The sequence below is a fragment of the Mobula birostris genome, chromosome 30 (genome assembly GCF_030028105.1).
Source record: "Mobula birostris isolate sMobBir1 chromosome 30, sMobBir1.hap1, whole genome shotgun sequence".
Taxonomy (NCBI): domain Eukaryota; kingdom Metazoa; phylum Chordata; class Chondrichthyes; order Myliobatiformes; family Myliobatidae; genus Mobula; species Mobula birostris.
Genome location: NC_092399.1, coordinates 32,184,113 through 32,203,690, shown reverse-complemented (window position 1 = coordinate 32,203,690; position 19,578 = coordinate 32,184,113). Strand labels below are relative to the sequence as shown.

Below are 19,578 nucleotides of genomic sequence, written 5' to 3'. Positions count from 1 at the left end.
ACAAACCTCCACATAATATTTATCTGGGGTATACACTCATAGAAAGGAGAGGAAAGAAAGAACAATCAAAAGAAGAAAACTATGTACAGAGTAGGGAGTGATCTTTTTTTTACAAGCATATTCGTTGATTTGTGAGAATAAAATCAGGCCTATGAGGTGTTATGCAGTTAAACCATTTTTCCAGTATGAATAAAATTGTTCCAACTTATGATTAACAGATGCTGTTATCTTCTCCATTTTGTAAATGTCCATTGTAATTTCCATCCATACATTTAAAGTTGGGCTCTCCTGTGATAACCATTTCCTGGTAAGGGTCTTTTTACCAGCCACCAGCAGTATATTCATTAAATATTTACCTCTTTTCAACCATTCTTGAGGTATATACCCAAAATATATGGTCTTACTCTCTAAGGGTATTCCACATTTAAAGATGTCTTGTAGGGCGTTATGTATCCCACTCCAATAGTCTTTGATCTGTGTCATCGTTTTGACGATTTTATTCTTTTCCCAAAGCCTTGACCTACTGATCAACATGAATACAGAGGCCAAACCCCCATCCTCAACCGGACCTGTCTCCCACCCAGCCCACTTCAACTCTTGACCCACCTCGACTCGCGTCAGGCAGAGAGAGAGTTGAGCGTCCGCTGTTAGCTGTGGCTGGGGCTAGCCAGGCAGGCCTCTTGAGCAGGTACCAGGTGAGGACACGGGGTCAGCTGGGCCCCACATTGGCCATTGACGCTGCTGGCTTAACTCAGTTAATAGAAAATGGGGATGCAAGTAAATGCTGAACTTATTCAGATCCCAGCAAAGACTTGGCGCATTCAGGGTAGAAGGGGAGTGGAGAGGATGATAAACTCAAGCGAGTCAGCAGATGATGGAAATCCAGAGCAACATACACAAACTGCTGAAAGCACTCAGCAGGCCAGGCAGCCTCTATGGGAATGAATAAATAATCACTGTTTTGGGCCAAGGCCCTTCATCGGGACTGGAAAGGAAGGAGGAAGAAGCCAGAATAAGAAGGTGGGGTGGGAGAACAGGAGTACAAGCTAAAAGGGGATAGGTAAAGCCAGATGGGTGGGGGTGGAAGGATGAAGTAAGAAGCTGGGAGGTGATAGGTGGAAAAGGTAAAGGGCTGGAAAAGAAAGAATCTGATAGGAGAGGAGGGTGGACCATGGGAGAAAGGGATGGAGTAGGGGCACCTGCCAGAGGTGATAGGCAGGTGAAATGGAGAGGTAAGGGAGGGGAATTGAAGAAGAGGGGAAGGAGGAGGGGGAAAGATTACTGTAAGTTGGGGAAATGAATGTTCATGCCTTCATGTGGGAGGCTACCTAGACGGAATATGAGGTGCTGCTACTCCAACATAAGAGTGGCCTCATCGTGGCAGTAGAGGAGGCCATGGAGCAACATGTTGGAATGGGAATGGGGATTGGAACTAAATCGGTTTCATCCTGCTTTTTGTTTTGCGGATGGAATGGAGGTGCTCAACAAAGCAGTCCCCTAATCTATGTCGGACACAGCAATGTAGAGGAGGTCACATTGGGAGCATTGGATTTGTTAGACGACCCCATTGGTATGCAGGTGAAGAAGAATTGTCTCTGGGGATAAACCATCCCATATTTAACACCACTCTCCCCTTTCTCGATCTCTGTCTCCACATCTGGTGACAAACTGTTTAAAGATATCTTGTATACACTATACCAATTCCCAATAGCTATTTTGATTACCTCTTCCCACCCTGCTTCCTGTAAAAATACCATTCCTTTTCTCAGTTCCTTCGCCTTTGCTGCATCTGTCCCCAGGATGAGGCTTTCCCTTCCAGGACAACAGAGCTGTCCTCCTTCTTCAAAGAACGGGGTGTCCCTTCCTCCACCATTGATGCTGCCCTCACCTGCATCTCCTCCATTTCCTGGATATCTGCCTTCACGCCATCTTAACGGGGATAGGCTTCCTCTTGTCTTTACTTAGCACCCAAAATGCTGGAGGACTCCGCAGGCCAGAAACGCCGACTGTTTACTCTTTTCCATAGATGCTGCCTGGCCTGCTGAGTTCCTCTAGCATTTTGTGTGTGTTGCTCGCAGGTCTGCAGATTTTCTCTTGTTTGTAATTGGTTTACTTGGCACCCTGTGAGTCTCCACATCCAACTCATCATTCTCTGCGACTCTGCCACTTCAATGGGACCCTACCGCCAAGCACTTCTTTACCTTGCCCCCTCTCTCTCTGCTTTCCGCAGGGATCGCTCCCTCCGTGGTTCCCTTGTACATTCATCCCTCCCCACTAGCCTCCTTGCCAACACTTACCCATGCCAGCTGAAAAAGTGCTATACCCACCCGTTCACTTCCTCCCTCACCTCCATTCGAGATGTAAATAGTCCTTCCAGGTGAGGCAACACTTAACCTGCAAACCTTTCAGGGTCATCTATTGTATCCAGTGCTCCTGATATTAGTGAGCCCCAATGTAGATCGGGGAATCGCTTTGTCGAGCATTTTCACTCTATCTGCAAAAAGCAGTGCTTCCTGGAGGCCAGCCTTTTCTATTCCAAACCCCGTTCCCATTCTGACATGTTGTCCATGGTCTCCTCTACCGTCATGATGAAGCCACTTTCAGGTTGGAGAAGCAATGCGTCACATTCTGTCTGTGATTTCTCCAACTTCCAGTAACTTTGCCCCCTCCTGTCTTCCTCAATTCCCTACTCTGACTCCCCTCTTACATTTTCTCTTCTCCTCACCTGCCTATTACCTCCCCGGTGCTCCTCCTCCTTCCCTTTCTCCATGGTCCACTCTCCTCCCCCATCAGATTTCTTCCTCTCCAGCCTTTTCCCATCTATCACCTCCTAGTTTCTTGCTTCATTCCACCCCAACTACCTGTCTTGACCTTCTAGCCTGTTCTCTTTCCCCTCCTTCATAGTTTGATTTTTCCCTCTTCCTCACCAGTCCTGCTGTAGGGTCTCGGCCTGAGACGCCCATTGCCTGACCTGCTGAGTTCCTCCAACATTTTGAGGTTCCGCAATGACTCTCATGACGCCTGTTCTGTTACTGTTACAGATTATAGCCAATGGCTACACACTGCAGGATCTTCTGATCGACGTTACAAAGGATGACTTGAAATATACCCAAATAAGGTAACTACTGAGGGATTCTGTATTTTATCCGGATTTGGCTTTTTGTTTCTAGGCTATGTTCTAGGTCAGCTGCCATGTGGGAGTCATCTCCAGAGACTTCTGCACATCATCCACCCTGAGATTTCTGTGCCTCAGTGAGGGACCAAAGAGCCATTGCCATCTTTCACCTGGGACATTAAACCCTTGTCTAGTTTGATATAATCTGTAGCTTTATCAGAAGAAGGGTGCAGAGTTCACCCAGCATCTGAACATGCTGTTTATTCCCAACCAACACCATCTAAAGCAGGTCTTTTACAGCCCTGTTGTTTGTGGTGTGTAAGTTCACTGCCATCATTTTTATCACAGTGGTGATTCCACCTCTGGAAGTAATTATTTTATTGTGTGGCACTTTCGGAGGTCCTCAGGGCATGAGGTACAGCAAATGTGAAGTTCTTTCTTCCCACTGTGCGTCACAAAACATTTACAAATAATGGAGTTAAACTGCTTTTTCAATTAGCGTAAGACAAATTTCAGTCGTCAGGGTGTAGAATGCAGACTCATGCATGCTGAGACCGAGGCAACTTCCTTGACCAGCTGCCCCCACTGCCCTTCAAAATGAAGGGTTACAACAGAACCCTGGAAAGCGTGTACTGCTTCCCTTACCGTGAGAGTCCTCTCTCAGTGAAGGCAGATGCAGCTCAACACATCCAGTTTCCGATCAATTGAGGGAAAGTATAATTGAAGATCAGGATCTCATACACGGCCCGATGTATATGACCATCTGGATAGAAGTCATCTCTGCCCTCCTTTAGGCTCTGACACTTGGATTTGTTTCAGCTACATCAGTTTCTGCAGAGCTGTCCGAATTCACCGGTTGGTCAAACAAACCAGCGTCAATATCTAATAAAACCGGATGATTGAGGCCCTTTGACCTATCGAGTCTGCTCCGCCATTTGGCACAGCTGATTTACTAACCCTCTCAACAAATCCCAGCCTTCTCCCCATAACCTTTACTAATCAAGAGCCGATCAATCTCTGCTTTAAATGTACCCAATGACATGGCCTCTGCAGCTGTCTTTTGCAATGAATCCACAGATTCACCACCCTCTGACTCAATAAATTCCTCCTCATCTCATGTCATATCATCTCCCCGGCCAACAACCCCAGCCTTAAAGCTCCAGGTGTAACTAGTTGGTTGCACTGGACCCATGTTGTTCACGTGTCTGAACACCAGGCTCCTAAAACGAGCGCTCTATTCCGAGCTCTCTCTCATGGAAAGCATTAACGATGTGGATAGAGTCAAAAAACTTCAAGGATGCATTCAGTCTTCATGAAATGGAACAGACCCACTGAACCTCTGGTCCATAATCACTGTAGGCTTTCGAAAATCAAATGGCATGAATAACTTATTTGTTGTCCTTCGAACACTGAATACAAAGCGCGGTAAAAGAACCTCATGTAATTACATCATCACATCAGACCAGCCTCTTAAACCGAATCCCAGCTCACTGTTGGTCATTGTGAATTATGTGTGTTTCCACCCTTTACGTCACCCTATGCAGGCCCCCCCCAGAATTCACTAAAACCAGCATTGTGAGCCTGTTCAGAGCTTGGACAAGCTGCCTGGCTGGGGTCCCATGTTCCATGGGTGCAGGAACAGCAGTTGCCTCAGTTGCCTTGACAATATCATGGTCATGTTGCGACATGGTAGCAGATTCCTCCAAATCTCGGTGGGCCCGGTTCAGATGATCTACCGAAACACATTCAGCTTTACCCTCTTGTCAATGATAAGTCTCTCCTCTCCATTCCAAAACACAGAACGGGCCGTCGTAAGGGGGCCTAAGGGGATGTTGGTGTGCATCATGGCGGATGAAAACAAACAAGGTGGAATGTAGGCCAACGGGAACTCAGGAATGCTGGGCAGTACCATGATAGGAGGTAGGAATAGGCGAAAAGGATTTGAATTCATGGTGGAGGGCGGAAAGCTGCTGAGAGGCCGAACAATTGGTTGTGGCGTCAGGAATAAAATCACCCAGCCTCGTGTTGACTGCCCATATACTAACTCAGCCACGGACGACTGCAGGCCCTCTTTTGGAGTCGCACAGAGTCCCAGCAGGGTCCACAGGGGACACTCATCTGTCAGAGAAGCCCTCAGAGCAGCCTTTAAGGAGCGGTGAAACCGCTCACATAGGCCATTGGACTGCGGGTGGTACGCTGTGGTGTGATATAGGCTAACACTGAGGTCCGGGGCCATCGCAGCCCAGAGGTCTGATATAAACTGGGGGCCGTGGTCGGAGGAATTACCAGACGGGGTACCAAACTGAACAGCCCAGGTGCTGATGACCACCTGAGTCACTTCTGCGGCCGTTGTCATTGCTAGAGGGATGACCTCTGGCAACCTGGTGGTACGGTCCACCATGGTAAGGAGGTGTGTGAAACCGCAGGAGGGGGGAAGAGTACCAACAAGGTCCACATTGGCATGGTTGTTTAGGGGCCTCAAAAGGTGCCAATGGTGCCTGAACATGATGGTTAATTTTTTGCCCACTGGCACTCCACACAGGCTGCTCTCCAATCACGCATGTCCTTTCTGAAACCGTGCCAGACAAACTTTAGTGCAACCAGTTTCTGTGAGGCCTTCTGGCACTTCCAGTTTTCGGGCACGATGGGGCGAGGGTGACCAGTAGAGACACCACTCAGGGGAGAAACCCCAGCTTCCCCAAATTTAACGTCAGCCAACCGCAGGCCCGTGACCTCTGTTCGGTAAGCCTGGACCTCTGGGTCAGTAGGTTGGTCGGCTGCCATGCTGACAGTCAGCCTCAATGTGTATGGCCTCAACGTATGGCCGTGAGAGACAATCAGCCACGGCATTATTTTTCCCCTTGACTTGTTGTATATCAGTTGTGAACTTGGATATGTCGGCCAGGTGGTGTTGCTGCCGTGCAGACCAAGGGTCGAATATTTTAGCTATTGTGTGCACGAAGGGTTTGTGATCAATGAACGCTATGAAATGGCGACCCTCTGGAAGAAAATGAAAATGGCAGACAGGCAGATAGAGACCAAGAAGCTCACAGTCAAACGTGCTGTACTTCCTTTCGGGGAGACGGAGCTGGCGGCTGAAGAAGGCGAATGGCTGCCACACGCCTCCGAACAACTGTTCATGCACAGCACCCACAGGATAGTCTGAGGAGTCAGTAGTAATGGCTACAGGTGCACTGGGGAGAGGGTGCACCAGTAGGGTCGTGTTGGAGAGAGCTCGCTTGGTATCATCAAATGCCCTGCCCATGTCTGCTGACCAGTCAAGCACATGATAAGAGGCATTGCCTTTAAGCGCACTATACATAAGTTCAGAGCTTGCAGAATGAAGCAGTGATAGGAATTCACCATGCCTAAAAACTCCTGTTGCTTTTTAGTAGTGCAGGGTGGTAGGAAATCCTTAATAGCAGCCACTTTTGATGGGAGGGGTTTTGCACCTTCTGCGAAGATGCGATGGCTGAGAAAATCAACCCAAACTGGCACTTAGCAGGGTTAATAATCAACCCATGTTGGCGCAAGCACTCGGAAAGTGGGTGGTGATGAGATACGTGTTCGGATTTGGATGCGCTGGCAACAATTATGTCAGCCAGGTGAACAGGAAGAAAATCTAAGTCTTTTAATGCACAGTCCATCAGCCAGTGCTGCATTTTTCAGCCCAAACAGCATGCACAGAAACTCAGAGGCCAAACCAGGTTATCAGAGCTGTTTTGGGAATGTCCTCCGAGCACACAGGTACTGGTGGTAGCCCCTAACCAGACTGACTTTTGAAAAAAATAGCTGTCTGGCTAAATGTGCCAAAATGTCTTGGATGTGTGAGATTGGGTAACAGTTGGGGCTGGTGACCTCGTTAAGGTGTTGGTAATTGCCATATGGGCAGCAAGTACCATCGGACTTGGGGACCATGTGGAAGGGTGAAGCCCAGGGGCTAGTCGACCAGCATACAGTTCTGAGTCTTTCCACGTTGGCAAACTCAGCCTTCGTGGATGCGAGTTTTTTTGGGTGTTATCTACACACACTGACACGGACCGGCGGGCCAGTGGTGGAAATGTGGTGCTTGACCCCGTGTTTTGTCAGCATAGTGGAGAATATGGACTTGGTGAGGTTTAGGAATTCACCCAGCAGTCAAGCAGACTCACACACGGTGGTGTGTGTGCTTGACAGAGCCGTTGTGAGGAACTAACTGAGGGAACAGGGTAACAACACAAAGTCCTTGACATCTATAAGCCAGCAGTTCCTAAGATCAACTCACAGTCCTTGGGTGCACAGGAGATCTGCACCGAGCAGAGGTCTAGCCACCTTAGCCAGGACGAAGTCCTGTGTGTAACATTACCCACTCAAGCAGAGTGTCACCCACAGGGTCCTGTAGTTTGGATCTTGCTGCCATTGGCGGCCTCCAGTGAGGTTTTGTTGTTCTTTGCCTTCTCATCAAGAGGCAATGCTGGCAGCACACTCACTTCAGCACCCGTGTCACACAGGAAACATCGCCCTGAAAGGGTGTCCGTAACGAACAGTAGACGTCGCCGGCAGCTGGAACCCACGGTGTTCACAGACATCTGACGTCCTGATGTGTTGGCACTGTCGAAGCTGCAAGGCAGTTGGCACTTCTTAGCGTTCATACCAAAGTGAGGGTGGTATAAACACAGACCCAGCATTGTCTGTTTAGAGGCCTTGCTGACCAGGCTTATTGAGGTAGAGGAGGGAGGAGGAATGAGGCATCACTGCCTGGCTGAGCGATGCCTATCAGCCATTTTAGCAAGTTCCCTACAGGCCTTCACAGGTGCATTAGCGAGGGCTATGCAAACTTGATCAGGCACTTGCTGCAGGAGGAGTTCTTTAAAAATAAAACAAGGATGGTGATTTCCCAGGAGAGGCAGTATGTTGCCTATTGGCTCTGGTGGCTTAGCATCACTGAGACCGGGCGGGGAGAGCAACTGCTTGGCGCGCTCAGACTGATTGTCTAAAAGTCTGTAAAAGGTGAATTTTCAGCAATTGCTACTTACCATGTTCAGGCGAGTCTGCTGGTGGACTCATCACTCTCGATGCCGTGGAACTGCTGAGCGATGCTACCACTCATTACAATCGACGCGGTGATTTCTCACCGTGCCAATTGGGCCTCTGCTTGTACAAACCAAACAATGGCATTTTTGCAGGTAGCTTCAAAGTGACTGTTTTGGCCGACACGTTCCAAAACTCTGAAATTGTCCTAGAGCATCAGGATCACCAATGCATGTTTTTGCAAAATCAAATGGTGCGAGGCGTTTTATGTTTAGGAGAAACCATAGCAGCTCATTTATTGTACTCCAAACACTGAACAGAAAGCGCAGTAAGAGAACTTCACGTAACTACATCATCGTGTCAGAGCAGCCTCTGTGGACCTCAGCTCGAAGTCGGTGTACATTTCCACGAGTTACATTGCCCCTACACCACTCACCGGAGAAGGAAGATTAGAAATAAAGAGAGAAAGATGAGCTTTATTTGTCACAAGTACGTTGAAATCATACAGAGAAATGCATTACTTGCATTTGTGGGAGGTAACCGGAGCACCTGGAGGAAACCCACGTGGTGAAGAGGGGAACATACAAATTCCTTGCAGCTGGCACGCTGTACAGTGTCGTACTAAGTGCCACACTACCTTGCTGCCCCTTGCAACACCTGTACAGGTGCACCCCTTGCGTCGGGAGCTTACAGAGACCCTGTGCAAGAGGTGGAAGGGTGTCACTGCCCAGCCACTCCTGCCCCATCTGCAGTTCCCACACTGGCCTCAAGGGGGCCCCCTCACAACCTACATGTCCTGAATGGCATTAAAGGATCTCTGATCCCGAGGGGCTCATAAATGTGAAGAAAATTGGCGACAGTAAGTCACAACCTGAACTCTAGTCTTCCAAACCAAGCTGGGGTGGTGTTCTGAGTTGGATGATCAGCCATGATCATAATAAATGGCGGTGCAGGCTCGAAGGGCCGAATGGCCTACTCCTGCACCTGTTTTCTATGTTTCTATGTGAACACCCTGGTGGAACTCCCTCGCACTGTCTCCAGCCCAATTACATCCCTCCGTAGTATGTAGTTCTACAAGAACTGCACACATTACTCCAAGTGTGGACTAACTACTGTTCTGTAAAGTTGTGACATAATATTCCAACACTTATATTCCATTCACTGTCTTTGAAGGCAGATATGCCATATGCCTTCTTCACTGCCCTGTCAACCTGTGTGGCCATGTTTTGGGTAACCATAGACTTGAACTTTAAGTTCATTAAATTAGTTACTCTTTTGGTCTCTAAGTAACCCTCTTACTCTTAATATACTTTGTTCATTAACATTTCCTTAGTACCCTATTGTTTACTGTATATTTCTTCCTTTTTTTTTGATCGTGTAAATGCATTGCCTCACACTGGTCAGGATTAATGTCCACGTACCAGTAGTCTGCCCAGCTTTTCAGGTGACCTTAGAAACCTTCCTCAGTATCTGCCACACCACTAACCACTGTCAGTACACTTACTAACAGTGCCTTCAAAAATCACATTCAATTTATTTGTATACGTCACAAACAGCAAAAGTGCCAGCATTTGTCCCTGTGCCACACAGACCAGCATTCTTCGGCCATCACCCACTGTGTCATACACCAAGCCAGTTCTGGATCCAATTTTCCAGCTGGCCATCCATCCCATGTACCTTAATCTTGGGCACCAGCCCTTTGTAGACAACGTCTACTTCTCTGTCTTTATTAGTTTTGGTTATCACCTCAAGAACTCAATCAAGTAAGTGAGAGAGCATTTCCTCTGTATAATGCCATGCTGACTATTCCTGACTAGTCCCTGTCTTTCTAAAGGCACATAAATCTTATCTTTTTTGGATGTTATACAATAATTTCCCTCCCACTGGTGTAAAGTTCACAGATCTGTAGTGCCTGGTTTATCACAGCAGTCTCCTTCAACAATTGAACAACATTAGCTATCTCCCACTCTTCTGGCACCTTACCACTGCCTAACGATGACGTAAAGATCTCCGTCAGAGTCCAACAATAACAGAGTCCTATAACAACCTGGAATGGAACTTATCAGACCCTGTGGATTTTATCGCCCTTCATGCTTTCCAAGACACTTAACATCTCATCCTCCTCGATCATGAGAATCTTCAAGGAGTTATCCCTCCTTGACAACACTACCTTCTTCTGTTTGGTGAAGTATTTATTTAGGATGTAGCCCAACTCCTGTGACTCAATACATAGATTAACCCCCTGGTCTCTAAGCTACCCTCTTGCTCCCAATATACTTATAGAATGTCTTATGATTCACTTTAATCTATCAATAATACCGCACAACCCTTTTGTGCCCCTTTCTTGGTATTCTCCAATACATCCATATTCCTAACTGCAGATGTCCATACCTGTCATATATTTCTTTTATTTTCTTGATTAATCCTTCAATATTCTTTATCAACTAGAGTTCCCTAATCTTGCCATCACAACCTTCAACCCTACATGCTAGCATTGAACTCTTCTTATTCCACTTCCTAAAGATTCCCATGTCACAGATGTTTTACCTGTACGCATCTACTCCCTTCTTCCAATTCAGGACCTTAGCTTGAGAGCCAGCCTTAACCCTTTGCCATAACTACCTTGAAACTTACGGAATTGTGGGTCACTGATCCCAAAGTGTTCCCACTTCCACCACCTGCCTGTATTTATTTCCCAGGATCAAGCCAAGAACTGCCGTGTATCTAGTGGGGAAAACGATCCACTTTTCTGGGCCTTGTTGTGAAAAGATGAAACGGTTTGAAGTTCCTGGACCTTTACTTCCAAGGAACGGAGTTGTATAGTGGAGACGGGTTGGTAGAGGAGCCACATGCTGTGGACGTTAAGTATAAGCTGTATGCTTCGGTGAATGAGTCGATGAAGCTTTGGAGGTCAGTCTCTGGAAATATGCTGACACACTAATTGTCTTCATGTAGCCCAATGGCTGAAGTCTGGGCAGCTTTGCTTCTAGAGTGGAGGAGACAATGCTTGAACAGATTTCCATTTGTACTGTAAATAAGCTTCACTCCAGCAAGAGCTTGCGGGAGATGCGGTGTAACATTGGAGAGATAGCACAGCATTGTTTGCATTGAGAGAATGACCTGTTGTGGACTTGTTGAATAAGATCACAGCTTGCATGCTATCACATAGCAGCCTGACTTGAGGAAGATTCTCCACAGTCCCTTTCAATTGACAGAGTCAAAGGTCCTTGCCAAGTTGATAAAGGTCATGTGCTGGTGGTTGGTGCTTCTCCCTGCCTTCATCTTGGCATTAGTACAGAGCGACAGTCATCTCCACTGTGCCTTTGAATGGATGGACAGAGTTGGTGCTGCCATTCAGGAAGCAATTCTTTGGCCAGTGGGAGGTGATGGTTGAGGAGAAACGTGCTGAAGACTTTCCCTGTGGCAGACAACTGGGAAACGGCTTTGTATTTCCAGCAGTTGGGTCTTGCTCCTTACTGGATGGGTCACGATCATGGCATTGCTGTGATCCTCCTACCCATGTCCTCCTCTTCCCGGATGAAGGCTGTGAACTTGTGACTGATGTTCCTTGCTGCAACGTTTTAGATTTGATGGGATTACTGTCTGCCACTGGGACCTGGTGGTTGTTTGTGGCTGGCATGTGAATTTTGTAACTCGTGGCCCTTTGGGGGTAGTGTGTCGGGCCTGGACCACCTGGCTTGCTGTTGTACTGAGTGAAGGGTGCCCGGTAGCTATCGACTCATTCCTTCCGGCAGCCACCTGCTGCTTCTGTGCTGTGTAGGTTCACCACTACCCATGTCAGTAGAGGTGCGGTGTTGGTGACGGTTGAAGAACCTGGCTGCCAGTGAGTTTCTGGTGTTGCTGAACTCTCCCTGCCCACCGTGTGTTCTTCGGATCATGGGTTATCTGTGAGACGTCGGTCTTCAGCTACCTATGGGGGGGTGGGGGAGTTATTTTGGGCAAGGGGGCTGTAGCTGAGCCCTACTGCGTTAATGTTCATGCAGCTAGTCTCCAGTTACCTTGCAGCCCTCGCGCTAAGGACAAAGACCTTGCTGTGTACGGGAGCTGATGCCAATGTAACTGAAACTGCACATGGCGCAGTGACGTTCCAGACCCTGGTTGCTGGGAGTCTCCTGGCAGTGTGGTGGGAACCCGCCAGTGCCAGACTAGAGCTCTCCGTCCACCCAAGGTGGCACCTCTTCAGTTTCAGACTATAGTTACTTCTTACATCCTCTGCATCCCAACACACTGCTGTGATGATGTTTGCAGTGTTTCTCTTTCCTATTGCTAAAGTTACTAAGCAGGGGGGCCTTTATACCTGCGTAAACAATCATTATAAACATCAGGGGGCTATTAAACCAGTTTGTAAGGCAGCTCCAGCTGTAGCTCCCTCTTCAGGCAGGGCTGCCAATCGCAAGCAATGACTGAGAGCACTGGCAGGGATCGGGTGTGGCAGGTCCCTGATCGGCAGGGCCCTACTCTGGACCCCTCCGCTGAGGCCTCGGCGGCGGGGGCAGAATGGGAAGATCAACTTCTCTCGGTAGCTGGGCCATCTAGTGAACTGTGACTCCTTCCCTTCGGCACCAGGAGCAAGCGGGGCAGCCGCACAGAGGTGGCAGAGCCCACACACACCTGGAGGAACTCAGCAGGTCAGGCAGCATCTGTGGAAAGGGGGGAAAAAACGTTGACATTTTGGGCTGAAACCCTTCGTGGGAGCTGAAAAGGAAGGGGGACGAGGCCAGAGTGAGAAGGTGGCGGGGAAGGAGTATAAGCTGGCAGGTGAAGGTGAGACCAGCTCAGGTGGAAGGTGGATGGGTAGGGGAGGGGGAGTGAAGTAAGAGGGGATAGGAGAAGAGAGTGGACCATGGAAGAAAGGGAAGGAGGAGGGGCACCAGAGGGAGGTGATGTGCAGGTAAAGAGAAGTGCCCCGCGATTCAGAGTAGGTTACCCGGCTGTGCGGTACACCACGCAGTGACCTCCCCTTCCATCTCCACTGTTTGTGCCCCTTCCCTGGAGTGAGGTACAAAGTAAGCTCAGATATCCTTTAAGTGTGATTGAAGATATTCCTGACCTACAACACACCTCCTTCCTGCTTGGACTGATTCCCTTTGCTTCTCTCCAACTTGCTTTCTCAACCTTTCGATTGCAGAGCAGCCTCGAATCTCCGCGGTTGTCACGGAAACAATGCAGAGCTATGTCTGGCTGCTCACTGAATAGCATGTGTGCGCGCTGTTATTAAATGCTGTGCTGAATTAACTGGTGTGGCAATTTGTTGTTTCTGCTGTTTTGTTTCAGTTACTGTGCTTGCTGAGAAAATTGTTGGGCAAAGCTCTTTAATTTACAATGTCAGCAAATACACATTTCTGTTTCTACATTCCGAGTGTGCCCGAGCCTGCATGTGTGAGGGTGTATGTTTGTGTCACGCGTATGTGTAGTGTGTGCATTTTAATTCACAGGATGCAGACTGCATTTTGCTCTGAATATCTAACTGCCCTTGAACTGAGGAGGCATTTTAGAGTCTGCTTTCTGGGTGGGTCTGGGGATTGGGGCGGGATGAATGAGTTCTTCCCCGAAGGAACCTAATGTGTTTTTATCAGATAGTTTAATCATCGACATGAATGCCAGTGTTATTCTGGCATGTTTAATACATGAGCTGGAACTCCCCAGCTGCCGTGGTGGGATTCATACTCACGTCTCTGAATCAGTGGTCCAGCTCTCTCTCTGTTAGGCAAGCAACTCAACCATCACACTGCCATAATCATCTATGTCTGTGCTTCGTACGCATGCAATATCTGTTTCCAGAGAGTGTGCTTATGTAGGACATGTGGATTGCAGGTTCAATGTCAACACTTGAGAGAAGTTTGGAAAAGTACATGGATGGGAGGGGTGTGGAGGATATGGTCCAGGTGAAGGTCGATGGGACGAGGCTAAATAAGTGTTTGGCATAGATTAGAAGGGCCGAAGGGCTTGTTTCTGTGCTGTAGTCCCCTCTCTCACTCTGCGCTAACAGGATGTATTAACAGGATTTGTGTGTGTGTGTGTATCTTGAGTGTGTGAGTGTCAGTGTGTGCCTGCTTGTACGTGAGAGAGATCGTGTGTGTGTGTGTGTGTGTGTGTGTGTGTGTGTGTGTGTGTGTGTGTTTGTGTATCTCTACGAGTGTGTGTGCAAGTAAGTGGCTGTGTGTGTGTAAGTGTGAGAGTGAGTTTGTGTGTGCGAGTATGTGAGTGTGTATCTGTGGGTGTGAGTATCTCTAAGTGTGTGGTTATGTGAGTGTCTCTGTGTGAATGAGTGTGTGTGTGTGTATGTGTATCTCAAAGTGTGGGTGTGTGAGTGTCTGTGTGAATGAGTGTGTGTGTGTATGTGTATCTCAAAGTGTGTGTGTGTGGGTGTGTGAATGAGTGAGTGTGTGTGTGTGTGTGTGTGTGTGTGTGTATGTGTATCTCTAAGTGTGTGTCTGTGTCAATGAGTGTGTGTGTGTATGTGTATCTCAAAGTGTGGGTGTGTGACTGAGTGTGTGTGTGTGTATCTCTAAGTGTGTGTGGGTGTGTGAGTCTCTGTGAATGAGTGTGTGTGTGTGTGTGTATATCTGTGTGTGTGTGTGTGTGTGTGTATCTGTGAGTGTGTGTGTATGTGAGTGTGTGTGTGAGTGTGTGTCATCCACTGTTTGTTTATTTATTTGGAGATACAACAGTCACAGGCTCTTCCGACCCAACAAACCCGCAATCTCCAATTAACACCGTGTGACCAGTTAATCTACTAAACCGTACGTCGTTGGAGCGTGGGGGGAATCCGGAGTGCCCGGTGGGTAACGGGGTAAATGTACAAACTCTGCGGAGACAGCGGTGGGAATTGAACCTGGGTCACTGGTGCTGTAGCTGTCTTGATGTTAACTGCGATGCTGCCCACTGCGTTCTGTGCTCAGATTAATGTTGTGAAGTCACAGTTCATTTGATTTGTTACTGTTGTACAAATTTAACAGTTTACTTTTTAGTAAATAATTTAATGTACTCATTTAAAATAAGCAAAGTATATGATTGTAAAGTCCAATACAGCGAATGAAGTTCCCAATGTTGTAACACCAGTTCTGCCTGCGCCACTGGGGATAAATGTGGGCAAGGACAGCAGGGATACTGCTCAGCCCAGCGGGAAGGGCCATCGGAGAGGAGGGAAATCGGGGTCTCGGCCGGCTCAGGGTTCCAGTGCAGTGCTCGCTGCGCTTGGCGGTGCACAGGTGTGTGCAGGTAGTGCGTGTGCACGCACACGTGGACACACAGAACGTGTACGGCGTGCTGCAGCTCAGCCGGCAACACGCTCGCGGTGTTCTGACTCAGCAGGGGCGAGTGTCACCCGCAGCAGGGCAACGGTTGATAGACACTGTTTGTGAACGGGCACTACCGCAGGCCATCAGCAATCTCTCAGATGTACTAAACTCTGTGGTGGAGCCAACTCACCAAACTGGCAGCAGCTGAACAATGTAGTTGGCTATCCAGGCATGTACCATCCACAAAACAACCCAGAATGAATCAAGCATTTGCTGTCCTGTCAGTCTGTGAAGGGCTGGGATGAGCCACCCACTGTAATGTAAATATCTCTTTGGTACATGTTGACCTTCACTAATCCGGCACCACTGGGACCTGAGGAGTGCCGGATTAGTGAAAATGCCCAATTACAGAAGGATCACATTAAGCATAATCAGTGCCGGATTATCGAAGGAACCAGATTACAGGTAGTCGGATTAATGCCCGTACCACATTGGGCATTGGTCAACATTCTGAATTCCCAGGTTCGCTACATTTTATTCCTGGGACCAGTACATAAGTACTGTACCAACACGAAGCAGGCATAACAGTGCCTCTGCTTTCTCAGAAGTTTGTGCAGATTTGGCAGGTCACCAGGAACTTTCAGCTGCAAAGTGGAGAGTCTCCTAACTTGTTACACCATGGCGGGGTATGGCAACACCAATGCCCACGAACAGAAAGATAGTCATAGTCATACTTTATTGATCCTGGGGGAAATTGGTTTTCGTTACAGTTGCACCATAAATAATAAATAGTAATAAAACCATAAACAGTTAAATAGTAATATGTAAATTATACCAGGGGATAAGTCCAGGACCAGCCTATTGGCTCAGGGTGTCTGACCCTCCAAGGGAGGAGTTGTAAAGTTTGATGGCCACAGGCAGGAATGACTTCCTATGACGCTCTGCGTTGCATCTCGGTGGAACGAGTCTCTGGCAGAATCTACTCCTGTGCCCAACCAGTACATTATGTAGTGGATGGGAGACAGTGTCCAAGATGGCATGCAACTTGGACAGCATCCTCTTTTCATACACCACCGTCAGAGAGTCCTGTTCCATCCTCACAACATCACTGGCCTTACAAATGAGTTTGTTGATTCTGCTGGTGTCTGCTACCCTCAGCCTGCTGCCCCAGCACACAACAGCAAACATGATAGCACTGGCCACCACAGACTCGTAGAACATCCTCAGCATCGTCCGGCGGATGCAGTCCAGTCCGTCACAGGCAAAGCCCTACCCCGTCACTGAGTACATATACATGGAACGCTGCCACAAGGGAGCAGCATCCATCATGGAGGATCCCCACCATCCAAGGCATACTGCATTCTCACTACCACCCTCCGGCAGGAGGTACGGAAGCCGCAGGTTCAACCCTACAACCATCAGACTCCTGAACCGATGCTCATCACTTCAATCACCACAACTCTGAACTGATGTTACAACCTACAGACTCTTTACAACTCACGTTCTCAGTATGATGTTTTATTTGTACAGTTTGACCTCTTTATCATATGGGTTGTCTGTCAGTCTTTGTTTATGTTAGGAGTTGGGACGGCACACGTCTGTAACTTAATTCAATGCTCGGTAGTTTTAAAGGCTGCGGAGGTACCATTTGAAAATCACTTCCAGCAACATCAGAGACTCTGGGACATCCCGGTGAGGAGAAGGGACTAACTGACAAGTGGGTGCACTTTAGCTGATCAGCTGCTTGAAGCCCCCAAAGTATCCAGCCAGAATTTTACTGCTTCAGAAGTGCCCTTATAATTAATGGCTATTTTAATGAAAAGTGAGCAGCATCAATAATGTATTACAGATTGCCTGGAGTATTGGGGAGGAGTGATTAATGGGGAATAAAGTAATTTATAAGGTATCTGGATTGGTTATGGAATGGTTAATATGTACATGATTATTCATGGAGAAATAACCCAGCAAATTATGTGACTGAGGGGATACAGCAGCTATCTAGCTGAGGGACATACAAGGAAGGCTCACTTATGATGGCTTGACCTGGGTTAATATGTATGGGGCATGTACATCTAAGACCACAAGACATATGAGTAGAATTCAGCCATTCAGCCCATCAAGTCTGCTCTACCACTCAATTATGGCTGAATTATTTTCTCTGTCAGTCTCAATTTCCTGCCTTCTCCCTGTAACCCTTGACATGCTTACTGATCAAGAACCAATCAACCTCCACTTTAAATATACACAGTGAGCTGGCCTCCACAACCATCTGTGATAATGAATTCCACAGATTCATCACCCTCTGGCTAAAGAAATTTTCAATGGGCCATGTGGATGATCAAAGTAATAGAGGTAATTAAAACATATTTGCACATTGGTCCATTTAAGTTCACTCAGACCTCAATTGTGCCTTTGTGAATTCTGCTGTAGCATTAAAAGCACCGAGGAATTACAGAGCAGTCACAGGAATTTGAATCTATTGCTCAAAGTTCATCTCTCCAATCCCATGCACCCGCTTCGTTCCTGCCTTTGACCTGAAACATTAACTGTTTCCTTTTCCACTCGCGCTACCTGTGCTGAGAATTTTCAGATATCTGTTTTCGTTTTCAAGTACTTGCAGTTCACTGATTTTCATTCTGTGCATATTTCTATTGTGAAAAGTGTGTGTCCTCTCCAGAGGGAGTGGCGTGCATTGATGTGAGGAGGGAGGGGCCTGATCTAGCAGCCACTAACAGTTTCTTCCTGTGTTAGGGGTGGAATGCTGTGCAGGCTCTGGGCTGCCATCAGTGCCCACAGGATGATGAATGGGACACAGAAGGAACCAGGTGCCTGCTGAAATGACCTGCTAAGCTGTTGGAAAGCAGACACTGTTCAAACGTAATGGCACAGCGCAGAACGGACAGAAACACCAGCAAAAAAAAAATCTTGTGTTGCTGCAACGTAACAGTGGTGAACTGATTAAAGGATAGCTGCAGTCTGCATCTCCAGTAACTTCATCTCCAGCCGTTCACCTCCCATCATCAGGAAGTGTTTGTATCTGGGATTGTTTAAGTTTTAAAGTGTCAGATGTGGATCACAAGATTAAAGGGCACGATGTTCACGACTGACACATGATACAACTTCTGCTCCTGTCCAATGCTCGGCAGGGCTCCCGGCGGACTTGCTTGCGGATGGGGGTGCAATGGTTGACATGACAATCAACAAACCTTGTCACAAGACAGATGCTTGCGGTCTGAGAATACTCACTGACATCCAAATCCCACACACACACACACACAATCCAAGTCATTCCACCAAATGGAGGATGGAGGAAAACTTTATTTCTGTTTCATTGGGGGAAATCACTTCCTAAATATGTTTCAAGATCTGATTTCTAGCTTGCTTGCATCAGATGTCAGCTTCCCAGGTCAGATTGGGTGCATTCCTGAGGATTTCACCAAAGGACGTACAGCCAGTGTGTGCAGTCAGGCTGCCTCTGTCAGCGTGATCTGAGATTAATAATTAATAGAGAGCACAGCTCAACAAAATTGAAAAGATAGCCCCTGTTCGGTGATCCTTTGTTCTTTGGCTGAGTTACACACGCCAGTGTTTGGGAGATTAATTTTTAATAAGTCGACTCTTTTGGCAAACCTTGCACTGCTATTTCTCATGGGGGGAGATGTTTCTATAGAAGAAAATTATTTTTAGAAAATATATAGAGTCATATATATATATATGTATATATATATCTAAATAATTTTTAAATAAAAATGTTCTTTAATGGAAATTATACAAATATGGACAATCATTTGTTTTGCTGTCATGATAATGAACTGTTTGTTACTTTAATACTCTCATAGCAGGGGAAGTGTTGACTAGTATTCGGAGTAAGCTGGGAGGTTGTCCTGCCCGAGGGAACACAAAGGGGTGGTGGGGGGAAGGGAGCTCCGCAATTCCTGGGCATTGGCACAGTACTGAAGAGCCATCCAATAGCTAATTGGGGACAATTCAAAGTCCCTCTAATCAAACAAGCCTAGAATATTAAACCAGCTGTATTATCAACAACTTAGAGCTGGAATTCAAATCCCGCACCCAGAATGATTTCAGTCCATAATCTCAGATTGTTGCACGTTTACTATCTTCCGAGTATTTTGAGTTTTCCTTTTGCATTCATTGAGATATCTTCGTTAGCACATTAGACAACATTATACA

At 47.3% G+C, this 19,578-nt stretch overlaps 1 protein-coding gene across 4 annotated transcripts in view; it reads left to right on the top strand.

Moving 5' to 3' along the window:
* The window catches only part of LOC140190530 (mitogen-activated protein kinase kinase kinase 5), a 194,952-nt gene extending 175,840 nt beyond the window's left edge, over positions 1 to 19,112 (top strand). For 3 of the 4 annotated variants that reach the window (XM_072247181.1, XM_072247180.1, XM_072247184.1), the window contains 2 exons: positions 3,042 to 3,118; positions 18,139 to 19,112. In XM_072247181.1, the coding sequence (XP_072103282.1) occupies positions 3,042 to 3,118; positions 18,139 to 18,223 (162 nt within the window). In that variant the 3' untranslated portion in view covers positions 18,224 to 19,112. Of the gene's footprint in view, positions 1 to 513; positions 696 to 3,041; positions 3,121 to 18,138 lie in introns of those variants that run through there. The other variant, XR_011883627.1, reaches the window with a different exon arrangement.
* The last annotated feature ends 466 nt before the right edge of the window (positions 19,113 to 19,578 follow it).